The sequence below is a fragment of the Onychomys torridus genome, chromosome 6, assembly GCF_903995425.1.
Source record: "Onychomys torridus chromosome 6, mOncTor1.1, whole genome shotgun sequence".
Classification (NCBI taxonomy): Eukaryota; Metazoa; Chordata; class Mammalia; order Rodentia; family Cricetidae; genus Onychomys; species Onychomys torridus.
In genome coordinates, this window is record NC_050448.1 from 105070264 (window position 1) to 105083140 (window position 12877).

General features: G+C 43.8%; 1 protein-coding gene across 5 annotated transcripts in view; it reads right to left on the bottom strand.

Moving 5' to 3' along the window:
• Positions 1 to 875: 875 nt before the first annotated feature.
• Egf (epidermal growth factor) overlaps positions 876 to 12877 on the bottom strand; it is a 75682-nt gene continuing 63680 nt past the window's right edge. For 4 of the 5 annotated variants that reach the window (XM_036190735.1, XM_036190734.1, XM_036190737.1 and 1 more), the window contains 5 exons: positions 12071 to 12215; positions 7533 to 7700; positions 6074 to 6191; positions 3914 to 4019; positions 876 to 1755 (listed from right to left, as the gene is read on the bottom strand). In XM_036190735.1, coding sequence (XP_036046628.1) covers positions 1508 to 1755; positions 3914 to 4019; positions 6074 to 6191; positions 7533 to 7700; positions 12071 to 12215 — 785 coding nt within the window. In that variant the 3' untranslated portion in view covers positions 876 to 1507. Of the gene's footprint in view, positions 1756 to 3913; positions 4020 to 6073; positions 6192 to 7532; positions 7701 to 12070; positions 12216 to 12877 lie in introns of those variants that run through there. The other variant, XM_036190736.1, reaches the window with a different exon arrangement.

The following is a 12877-nucleotide window of genomic DNA, read 5'->3' on the forward strand; positions in this document are numbered from 1 at the left end:
AAGAACACACAGCATGCTTCTGCATTAGCCTGGCCAGAAACTGCTGGTGTGGCCTGAATAAACACTTACAATGCCCCAATTTCTAAGGTGTCCTCATTAGTGCAAGGCTCAAAGGAAGTGGGGATTTTCTGATTCAAACATAGTGAGTGATATACTTGGGGGAGACTGTGGTCTCATAGCCCATCGACTATCTCAAGATTCCAAAGTAGGTGTGTCCAAATACACACATGGAATCCAAGTAGTTAAGGCTTCAAACTTGTTAACTTGGGGAGGATAAAAAGAAACCTGTGGAGAAATGATGGCTATTATTATCTTGAGGTCAGTACACTTACCAGAAAGAAAAGATAGGTCTTGGGAGCTCCTAGGCTGTCCATTGTCAACAGAAGCAAAACTGAATTCAGAACAAACCTAAACTGGCCAGATGAAAGTGTCATACTGAGGAATTAACTAAGAGCCTCAAACCTGAAATCATCCCATCCTCAAATGTCTACATCATGTCCAGTTTGAAAACCTGGCTAACCAAAGATCCAAACTGTCCATGCCACAGTATGGACCCCTCTGCATCCTCCGTATTAGCAACACTTCGGCGATAAGGAAGATGCGCCATCAGGAACCGTGCTTTAGGATCTGATGCTTTACAGCAGCAGGGCTGGTTCAATTTTCTTTACGATCACAAGTCTAGTGAATCACGTTGGTTCAGCTCAAACTATACCAATGTCATCAAATATATAATAAAATGCTGATTTTTAGGGTGATTTTATTTAATTGGAAGAAATTGATGAAAACAAATCAAGCAATTTGTTTACAATCTCATATCTTAAAACAAGTAAAAAATTCTATGCAAACACTAGAATTTACCATTTTTATTGGGTAAATTTCCATTTGACAAAAGGAAAAGACACTAATGATTAAGAAACACCAATGCCACTTAGGAAATGTTTTTAAAATTAAATATTTTCATTCATAGATTTTAAAGTATAAAAAAATGAACAATTCTGAATAAATCAGATTCTTAGTTACAATTATTTTCACTAATTTATCACAATCTAGAAGGCAAATTTATGAGCATGAGCCACCCCAATAGTGAATTAAATTCATATAGTGTATCTCAGCAATAGTTATAATGTTCCAACCATTTTATGGGATTGGGCTAATCCCATACAAATTACTTTACAATCAACAAAATGTGTGATCACCTGCTTTTAACCCATTTCTTCTAAGGAACAAGGAGAGGAACAAAACAATCTATTGACGAAGACACAGCTCACAACATGTGAATGCCTTGACTTTGGTTTCTAATGATTTCTTGATTCTTCTTGTGGAAGTCATCGTGAGACTACTTGAAGGAAGAAGCAAAAATCACAGCTATCAGCTATGTTCAGGATGCTGAGTGGTGATTAGCATAGAGACTGGAGTACCACATCTACATGTAGTACTCTACTTTGTAAAGAAAACATCCTGTCTATCGGCCTGGTTTGTTCTTTTATCTTCTGTCTACTTCCAGTTCTCACTGAAATGGCTCTGTCTGGTGTGGCAGACCTGGGGCCCTTTGTTGACACAATCCATTAGCTGACTGGAGAGAATGAAGCTTCCCAACTCCCACAGTGAGAGGCCATTCCTTGTAGGAGGGTAAATGGGCATTTCCCTCCATTTCCTGGGGAACTTCGTCACTTGGTGGTGGGGTCCGGCAGCTTTGCCCTGTGCCTGGTCCATATATGTGGGGCTTCTGTCTCCATGAAGTCAGATGCACTGACCCTATTCAAAGAAGATGGAAGAGAGGACAAGAGAGAAGGATGAAAGGGCGAAGAGGAGAGAGGAGACAGACAGATACAGAGGAGGAGGAGATGGAGGGAGAGGAGGAACAGGAGGAATTGAGGGAGAGGAGATTTCATTGTTTACAAATTGTCTAGCAAAAGAGATCCTTGTAATAGTCAGAGGATAATAGATGTAAAACATGAGAAACAAAGGACACATTCTTAACCTATTTGGGACTCAGTTTTTAAAATTAGCATAGTCTTGGTTGGTTGAGATGATCCAAAGAGCTGATAGTGTTCTCTGGCTTCTCTGTGTTTGTTCTATCTCCACATGTAGACTATAAACATCTTAGAACAAAGTTCAGATTTGAAACACCTTTGCTTCCCTCATGAACAACTTTCCCTCAACACAATGCTCTTCACTTAACCCTTGCCCCTTGGCACTGGCTGGGGTCAAAGAAGATGGCTCTGGGTCAACCACGGGTACCATGCCTTTCTAGGAACAGAGAGCACACTGGTTCTGAGCCAAAATTAACCTTCAACTCCTTCTCCACTCTCCCTCCCCATCCACCCTGTGTGCATTTTCACTGCAAATATCTATGAATGACAGACACATGATAGGAGACTGGATCCCTCACACAAGAAACAAATGAAAATGGATCATGCATTGACTGTAGAGTGGATAAAAATGAAAATGTTCTAACACAGTAGTTCTCTGCCTTCCTGATGCTGTGGCCATTTCAAACAGTTTCTCATGGTGTGGTGACCCCCAGACATACAATTATTTTCATTGCTATTTCATACCTGTAATATTGCTACTGTTATGCATTGTAATGCAAATATTTGAGATACAAATAGTCTTAGGTGACCCTTTTGAAAAGATTGTTTGACCCCCAAAGGGGTCATGACCCACAGGTTGCAAACCACAGTTTTAACCCATCCTGGAATATAGTCCTAACCATATGAATCCTTCATTTTTTTTCTTTCCGGTATAACCACACTTCTGTTAAATCTTTGAGCTTTGGATGAAGTTGTAACATTGTAGCGCATGTTCCTCCTAAGCAGATTAGCTCCAAAAGGAAGGATGTGCTTATAGTTGCTCAAAGAACCTTCTAATAGTACTGGCAACACCACCACCTAGGCAACTATTGGAAATACTAAATTTTGAAAGTATACAGGCAACAGTTACCAGAATGAAACATTCATTACAGTTTTTATTCAATTCCTTAATGTGCCTTAATATACTGGTCTTGCTCAAATTTGGGAATACAATTTTTTACTGAATTCAGTATTCTGGGTTACAGAGCAGAACATGTTCAAAATGGAAATTTAGAATGAGTTTTCCATAATAAGACCCTATGTTCTTTCTATTGAAAATTGGAAGAGGGGTATGGTGATATGCGTGATGGGAAATATCAGAAAATATAAGTAGCAACTGAGACTTAACCGGCTCCTGCCATTAGCAGAGCAACTGTTTTTGTTGGCTCAGAGGTTCTCCTTGCCTTTCCAAAGGCTTATGACACAAAAGCATGTTCAGCAGTGCCCTCTGGGTTGTAAAAAGCACAATGATATCTGAGACCTGAACCCAAGAGACATATCGTAATACAAGTCCTGGTAAAAGGATGATATCAAAGGATGTGTGACTCCATTTCTACACAAAGCAGATGGAGTTTGGGAGAGCCTGAGAGCTTGCCTCGATTTCATGGTCCTTTAGTGGCCTGGCTGGACTCTCAGACAGCCAAGAGTCTGGCTGAGGGCTAGCCCCCACCAAGCCCAGAATATCCTGACCTCCCCACGACAATGCCTGGCTCAACTTCCATCAGCACAAGGGACCTGTTTTTGGAGAACCATTTCCACCTCCAGGGAAGCTATGCTTACAGCGACTGGTCTGGCCTGCAGCCATACCCCAGCTCACAGGAAGGGGCTGAGTCCTGTGTGCTCACTCAGAGTGACCTAGCAGACTGCAGTGTGCCTGGGGTTGGAGTAGACAGAATCTTTATGTAAGAAGGAAGTGCAGTCAAATGCATTTCTCTAAACCATATGGCATGTCAGAACCTCCCAGTGCTCACTCGGCTTAGACAATGCTACTGGTCTTTTTGTGACTATCTGACACTTCTCATTGGGAAACAGTCACCATCAAGGCAAAGGTAACTACTCACCAGGCTGCAGGTTGGAAGACAGGCCAGTATCCACTGTGGGGCCGTTTGTGCCAGCTACAGAGAGACTCCCGATCTTGGGGTCTTGGTGTTCCTCTAGAACCACAAACTGCAGAAAAGAAAAGGGAGAAAGGGGACACGGCTGTAATTCACAAGTCACCTTGATAAGTTTTAAGCTGCAGTTTATCACACATACTCAATGAAGGCGAAAGTGGGAAGAAAGGCCTTGTCAGCTTGTCTTTGGCTAATGAGAGAGTCCACATTATTTTTTTTTTCTTAAATTATTTTACTGTGTGTACAGGTGTTTGGACTACATTTATATCTGTGCATTATGTGCATGCCTGATGCTCATGGAGCCCAGAAGCAGACACTGGATTCCCTGGAACTGGAGTTACAGATGGTTACGAGCCATCATATAAATGCTGGGAATCAGACCACACACAGTCCTCTGGAAGAGTAGCCAGTGATCCTAACTGCTGAGCTACCTCTCAGGCCAAGGAGGGATTCCAGTATTAACTGAAAACCTTGCATTCATTTCTATCAGGGCACACTGCTATCTTTACTGAAGAATCTGTCATGACTGTGGAATCTTCAGTTAAAAATCTTGGATCCCTGGAGGCTACTGTTTTGCTGCCAAAAGTATAAGTATCCATCGGTAGCATAAGTACTGCCCATCGGCCAGACAAATAATGCCACGTGTATGTATGTATAGCCTATAGCTATATAGAATTCATTTAAGCATACTATCAAGTCCTAAGTAATTCGGGTCACCAGTAAGTACTAATAACCAATAGTGTAACTATATTTTTTAGCTCTTTCTTCATGGTTGAGCAGCTTAGGAGCCAGAGTGCTAAAAGGGAGGCCCAGATCACTGCTGCAGCATTTCTCTTAACTCAACAAACCATCATTTTGTCATTGTTTGCACTGTCCAGACTGACGGCACACTTGCAATGTGGGCTGAGCAGAGCTGACGGGCCTGCACTCAGGCCAGACTGGTCAGATAGGAAAAGAAATCAAACAGACAAAGGAAGAACAGGAGTATGCCATGCTCTGGGATGCAGGATGCAAGCTTGTCAATAGATAATCAGGCAGAAGGAGTCTCCAAGGCTTGGACTGACTGTGTGCTTCAGAAAGGAGCCCTCCACAGGAAAGATCTAGAATTCAGAGTCAAAGGCATAGAAAAATATTTTCTGAACCTATCTTTCTCATCAAGAGAAGTGTAAGGAGGTTTAACAAGGGGAGCCAATGAGGGAGCAGGGACAGAGATGCTGGTGATGATGAGGTACTCTCAGGAGCTGTACTCTGTTTTGTTTTGTTTTGTTTTTTATTTCCCACAACACCCTTTGTCTCCTCCTCATTAATGGTCTCTTGCGGAATCAATACGATGGCCTGCTGTGTCAGGGCATAGGTTTGTTATTTCTGGCTCCAGTCAAGAAATGCACTGCAAATTTTCCAACCGTGTGCCTCCCTGACAGAAGCACACAGTCTCCAGGACTCTGGCTGCAAGGGAAGGCAGCTGATGGGAGCAGATTTGTTTCTGCTGCTTCGCCTCCCGGTTTGGGAACTCAGCTCTCCCCAACGCTCTCTGACGTGTGTGGCGGCAGTTGGTGTAGACTGTGAGAGCTGGGAGGGTACAGCTCAGCAGCCGGGGCTTCCGAATGCAGCCTGGAGCCAGCAAGCTGTTCACCACCACAGCATGGAGTTTTGAGGGTTTGTTTTTTTAAAAATGTATTTAAAAGAGACACATGAAGAAACTATTTCTCATTCCTTCCTATGATTGAAATGAGATCAATTAAACTTGCAATCTATACCTTTCTAGCCTGTCAAGGGCAATGCAGGTAATTCAGCAGTGCACCAAGTCACGAGCCCTCAAAGCACTGAGCTCTGCCTAGAGAGAGGTCCTAAGTCACATGCTTATGGCATTTATGAAGATGGAGCTACACATCTTAGCATCTTCAGAAAGCTATATTGATGAGGAACATAGGTCCAGAGCTTAAAGCAGTTGCTGAAGACTGGCTGGCTGCTGAGGCTAAAAGACCCATGTTGAGACCAGCAGGCAGCTAGAACAGAGCTCAGTTTCTCTAAAAGGCATGAAGAAAGAGGACAAGGAATATTGATTCTTATCAAGCCAATTCTCAGCTTCATGTGCTTTGATAGCATTACCCAAGGTTGGGGGCAAGAAGACACCCCAGGCCCGCTGGGGTCAGCCCCGTCTCCACTCATATTTCTGCTTGACTCTTCATAAGGGTTCTTTGGGGTTCCCGATAGCTGCTTCTGAGTCCTGAGATAAAGCCGAAAAACGGAGACAATCTCAAAAGAAAAACAAAAGACTCATCCCACTCACTGGGGCAACTGTCTTGTCAGGTTAGCTCTATAGGTGGTACATACATAGTCAAGCACATAGCTGAAAACCCCAGGCCACTAAGCAGCTCCAGGAAAGGGGGCAGCGCTGTTAAGTAAACAGCCAGAGATGTCCCAGAGACTTAAACAACTCTGGAGCACTGCATTCTCAAGAAAGAGTTCTAAGAAGCTCTTTTGTCAAGAAATAGTTGTGTGTGTGTGTGTGTGTGTGTGTGTGTGTGTGTGTGTGTGTGTGTGTGTGATGTTTGCATGTGTGCACCTGTATGGAAGTGTCCTCTCATGTGGAGATCAGAAGTAGACATTGTACATCTTTCTCAATTGCCGTACCTCTTATTTGAAATGGGGTCTCCAGTGAACTTGAAGGTTGCCAATTCGGCTAGCCTGGCTAGTTATCAAGTGCCAAGGATCCTGTTCTATCTCTGCAGTACTGGGATTACAGGTGCCCAGCTTCACTCTGCTTTATTTACCCTATGTTTTCAAATATAGGTGCTGAGGATTTAACTCAGGTCCTCAGGCTTGTTCGGCAAACATTTTACTGATGGAGTCATTTCCTTGGCCCCTTCCTCACTGCTATTATTAGGAATACGGGAGTCTGAAGCTCAGAAACCACCACCCACTAGCCACTAGCTTCCAATCCATGAATGCTGTTGGTCAGGCAGGCTTGTTCAAGTGGTGTGAAGTCAGAACACTTGGGAGGCTGAGCAAGAGGATCATGGGGCTAGCCCAGGCTATATAACAAGATTTTATCTTAAAAAAAAAAAATCCAGCTGGGCGGTGGCAGCACACACCTTTAATCCCAGCACTCGGGAGGCAGAGCCAGGTGGATCTCTGTAAGTTTGAGGCCAGCCTGGTCTACAGAGTGAGTTCCAGGAAAAGCTACCCAGAGAAACCATGTCTCAAAAAAGCAAACAAACAAACAAGAAAAAAATCCAGATTTCTGAAAAATATTAAGTCACGTGTTAACATATCAAACAAACAAACAAATAATTATATCATACATAAACTTAAGTTTATTTTATTATTTTTTGAGACAGGGTTTCTCTGTGTAGCCCTGGCTGTCCTGGAACTCACTATGCAGACCAGGCTGGCCTCGAACTCACAGAGATCAGTCTGCCTCTGCCTCCCGAGTGCTGGGAATTAAAGGCGTGTGCAGCAAAGTCAGGCTTTTAAATGCAGTGAGTGTTTTGCTCAAGGAAGTAGGCATTCCCTCGGAAGGGCTTAGAGAAGAGGGCATCGAGTCCCATGGAAAAGAAAGGATTACCTGTAGTAGTAAGTCCCCCAGATCCCCAAGAGCAGCAGCAGGACGAGCGCAATCACACCGACAGTCAACGCAGCAATGTCGCGCTCCTGCCCATGGCCAGCATGGCGCAGTTCCCACCATCTCAAGTCTCGGTGCTGACATCTCTCCCCAACATAGCCAACAATACAGCTGCCAACGACAGAAGCAGATGTCACCAGGGACCCCGCACCTGACACCTGCAAATTCAACGTCCCTCACCTTCCTAGATTCAGTTTTGTGCTCGGAAAGCTCTAGGACTCATCCATCAGCAGTGACGATGAGGTTAACACTGAGAGACCCCTCCCCCCCTCTCCCTCTGTCTTCAGGGTGCTGGGGTCTCTGTGAGGCACCACAGGACACTGACTAAAGATAAACTCTCAGAAGACACCCTTTCCAAACCATCACAAAGTGAGTCCACCCTAAGCCAGGAGACACCTGGAAACAAATGTTTGGCCAGACTGCCACGGTCATAGGTCCAAGGAAAGAACTAGAAGGCCGAGAGCCTTGCTGAACACCAGGCTGTAACAGAAGAGTGCAGGCAGGCTCTGGAGGGGAGCAGAGCTTAGGCTATGGAGGGACTGCTTGCTGTTTGTAAAGCTCACCATTAGCCCAAGAGAAAATGTAAACAAAAAACAAAAAGCGGCCCAAGAGGTGGGTAGCTATTTTGAGGGCAAGGGGCCATTTGCCTAAAACACCTCACTTGTTAGAATTATGAGGTAAGTGAAGCAAGGCTGCCATCTACTGGAAATGTTGTTTCTAGAAACCAGAGCTCAGAGAAACAACTGCATTTTTTTTTTCACATTAGAATTAACTCAAAAAAAAAAAAAAATCCTATTAAAATCCCCTTCTCTTAGCCCTGGATCTGCTATCAACCCATCCATGTCTGCACTTTATTCTAGAAGGGCGGAAGGGAAGAAAACACAGACTTGAAACCAGCAGCTCTGGTGGGAAACACTTGAAATTTGCAGATCTGGAGTCTATTCCCTACCTTTCGCCCATCAGAAGAAAGTGGAAAGTCACTTTCTCAGAAGGGGAGACAAGGAACAACAATTATTAATCACCCATGCCTGGCACCATGCTACATTGCTTTTACTCACCATTTTTTAACTCATTATTTTTTGTAGATGCCCCCTATTTGACAGGAAGGAACGAGGCTCAGCACTAAGTAATTTGCATGAGGTCACACAGCTAATGACCGGCAGCTCTGCCTCACAAGGTTCTCAGATGTCAAAACCCAGCTCTCTAGTACACTTCCACTGTGTTGCTTACAACAAGACTTTCTGTTCCATACACCTCTGAAAGATAATCGTTGTAGAACGGACTACACAAGAGATGGCATAAAGGTTATTTGGGCTTCATGGGGTCTATTTTAATTCTAGCTCATTTTGGTTACAGCTACTTACTGACAATCCCTAGCACCCATTTTTTTTTTTTTTAAACTGTTGGATGTTAATAGACTCCATTTGCAAATCAAAGTGATCCGGGGTCTTGAGGAATGTGTTGATTGGCCAGTGGTCCTTCAGGGCTGTGACAGTGGAGCATCTCAAAGCCCAGAACAGTCAGCAATTTACAAAAGGCTGAATTATCAATTAGTTTGGCTAAACAAAAAACAAACAAACAAACAAGGTTCCCTGAGCCAAATAAGTTTGAGATTGTGTGGCCAAACAATATGAGGTCACTCTAGACCAAGTAAGGGTACAGCACTGTTACAGTCACTAATCCATGAGGAATGGCAGAGCATTCTCCCACTGGACCTATCCTCAAGAAACTTCACAACCCTGCTGTGTGTGTGTGGGGGGGGAGGGGGGCTAGGCAAAGGGCGCTGCTTTGACAAAGATGTGTTAGAAGGATGTTTGGCCAAAGCCAAACCAGAAAGAATGAAGGCTTCCTCTGAGCTCAAGAGGTTGGAATGTCCCAGGCAACCAGGCCAGCAAAGTCATAGGGAGCCAGTGCACATGGATGCTTCGGGCCTCACTCCCCCATATATCACCCGGCCTGGGCTCTGCATCTTGCTCCCTACAAGGAAAGAAGAGCCTTTGGAAGCTGGAAGCGGCTCTGTGCAGAAAGACAGTGAGGTATTCCTGATAAAGCTGCACTGACAGGTACTGCCTGAGGTTTGTTTGTTACTGCGGAATTAATACGATGTAAGGGAGGTTGACAGGACACATGGAAACCTGTTAAACCACATTTTTATGAGAACAACTCAAAATAAAGTTATGGTCCAACGACTGTGAACACCAGTAATTCGAAACATTGCTTTTGGTTAAAGGTCCTTAATGTGTCATCTTTTGTTTGTTTATTTAGAACGGTCTCCTGTGACTCAGGCTGGCCTTCAATTAACTGTGCAGCTAAGAATGGCCTAGAACTCCTGATTCTCCTCCTATGACTTCCCAAGGGCTGGGATTACAGGTGTGTTCTGATGCCTTTGCCCAGCCCCGGCTTAACTGTCATTTTGGAGTAACTTGTGTTTAAAACATAACCAGAGGAAGATGATGTTTTCATAGGGACTTGATAAACAGAAAGGTGTGCTGAGGAAGCGTCAGAATCAGATCGGAATGAAAGACACACTATTCCAATACACTGTGGCCCTCCGGCACCCTTCACATTGCAATAGTGATTTGGGGACCTAAAGCTAACTACCATGGAGGAAATATACCATAGACCACCAACGAGTCACTCAGGTTTAGAAGTTCATATCTGGTAGAGTAAGATAAAATATGTAGATAAAAACAATTTGATTGCTAACAATAAAGACTATTAATTAGAATTTATTATGTTATACTTAAAAGAATCAAGTTAGAAAAATCACAGTGTGTAAATATGAACTTGAAAGCAGAACTCTACTGCAATTGAGTCATTTTTACTAATATTTCCAAACATTTCCATAATTTTTGTCATGCTGAGATGATTTTTAATGTAAGACCATACATACATACATACATACTCTGTCAAAGCATATAGCTTCTTATTTTTCCAATAATTTAAACCCTTTTTCATTACTATTAATAAAAATTACAAAATTGTTTAAGCCCAAATCATCTGCTCAGGAGGATCACAGGTACAGCCATGGGAGACTGTATTTTGCATATATATACATTCCCTCACATTGCTTTGAACATATGAAATTCATTAAAAGTAAATGTAGCTCTGAATTAGATACTGCATATTTGTGTTTCTCTGTGTGTGGATTATGTATGTAGATGTACAAGCAGGTACATATGGAGACCAGAAATAGGCTTCAGGTGCCTTTTCCCTTTGCTCCCCACCTCTTAAAAACTATTATTTATTTATTTATTTGTATGTATGTGTGTATGGTTACATGGGTGTATGGGTGTAGGTGAGTGTGTATATGTATGTATATGTGTATATATGTATGTGTGTGTGTATGTATGTGTGTATGGGTGCATGTGCGTAGGTATGAATGTGTGTGTGTGTGTGTGTGTGTGTGTGTGTGTGTGTGTGTGTGTGTGTATGGGTGCATAGATGTCACAGAGCGTGTGCAGGGTCAGAGGACAACTTGGGTGACTCTTCCTCTCTTTCCACCAGGTGGGTCTCAGGGACTGAACTCAGGTTCCAGACTTGGTGGGGAGAGGTTTCATCCAATGATCCTGTCCAGACCTTCCACCTTCTATTCAGAGACACGATTTCTCACTGAACCTGGAGCTCACTGATCCAGCAAGTGCCGGGGACCCTTCTTTCCCCACCTCTCAGTTCTGGGGACAAAGCTCACATTTGCCCCACTTACCTTTTTATATGGGTGCCAGAGATCTGAACTAAGGCCTCCTTCCTTTGCTGACTCACCCTTCTCCCCAGCCTCACACATGGCATTTACCACACAGGAAAGGTCCTCTGAGTGAGCTACATGGGAGTGTCTCAGAGTTCTAGGTCTTCGGAACCTCTTCGGGTTGAAACTTGGCCTGCCATTGTGCTCAGGGGAGCTAAAAGGGAGCAAAGAGCAGCTGTTTCATGCCCAGCTGCTGCTGCCAAGACCATGGTGAAAAATGGACTTCTAGGAGGAAGAGGGAACTTTTTCTCAGCTTTAAACATCACAGGCAATAGGTCCAGTATGACTAGGTGCAACTTTTTTGTTTGTTTGTTTGCTTGGTTTGATTTTGGTTTTCTTTTTTATTTATTGTATGTGCATTGGTGTGAAGGTGTCAGATTCCGTAGAACTGGAGTTACAGACAGTTGTGAGCTGCCACTCAGGTTGAAGCCAGGTCCTCTGGAAGAGCAGCCAGTCCTCTTAACTACTGAGCCATCTCTCCAGCCCGTTAGGTGCAACATTTTTATGAATCTAGAATCTGGCTGAAGCTAAACCAGTTTTAGTAAATTTTTTACAAATCTGCCTTCTTCATGTTGAACGAGGACCTGAATCTGCAGACTGTGTTCATCCCGTTACTTAAGTAAAAAGAAAGTTACCACTTCCAATAGAAAAATTTCCTCTGTACAAATATTACAGAATTCCTGAATGTCATGGATCACAATATTCTCTTGTGCCACTGGAAAGGTTCCCGACTTACTTGCATACGTAGCTGTCCATTGCTTCAATATACATGCACACACCGCCATGCAGGCAATATCCGTCATATGACGGGGGGCATCCCAGGTTACCATTTCTGACCATATGGCTGCCATCTTCCCCAGGGATAGGCGGTGAGGTAGAGCCTGAAAGAGTCAAAGATATGACTTTTATTTTGAGTTTCTATGAACAACTTACGGCATAAGTATCAGGGGTCATAAGGCCCACCTTCCTAAGCAAGCCTTGGGTCAGCCACCGAGAAGCTAAGCCCTTCTTTCTCTGGACCTGGGCTATCAGATATAAAGCATACTAGAGGCAAGACAAGGAAGGGAAATCCTCATTCTGAAGTGCTCTGGGGACCCTCTCAGACCCGAGACTGGTGGGAAGAAAATGTTAGAGTAATGGAGGAAAGTCAAAGAGGCAAAGCCTCCTGGTTTTGAACAGTTTCTTACTTCTTAAAGGGAAGGCATTGGCATGTGCTTTTCAGGTTTGTTTGTTTGTTTGTTTGTTTGTTTGTTTGTTTTTGGAGTGAGGCAGGGTCTCTCAGTAGCTCAGCTGTCCCAAAACTCATGGCAAACCCCCTGCCTCAGCCTCCCAACTACTAGGCTTGCAGGCACCAGCCACCCTACCTATATTCAATACCCTCTAAATGGAGGAAAATATCTGAGGAAAAACCAATCACTACAGAAGCCAGAACCCAGGCAAGCAAGAACTTCCTGCGGAACTGAGAGGACAAGAGCCCTCTCCTGACTGCCAGGGCCTTGGAGAAGCCAGCTTCTTAGCGGGTGCGGATGGTGTGGTTTATGAA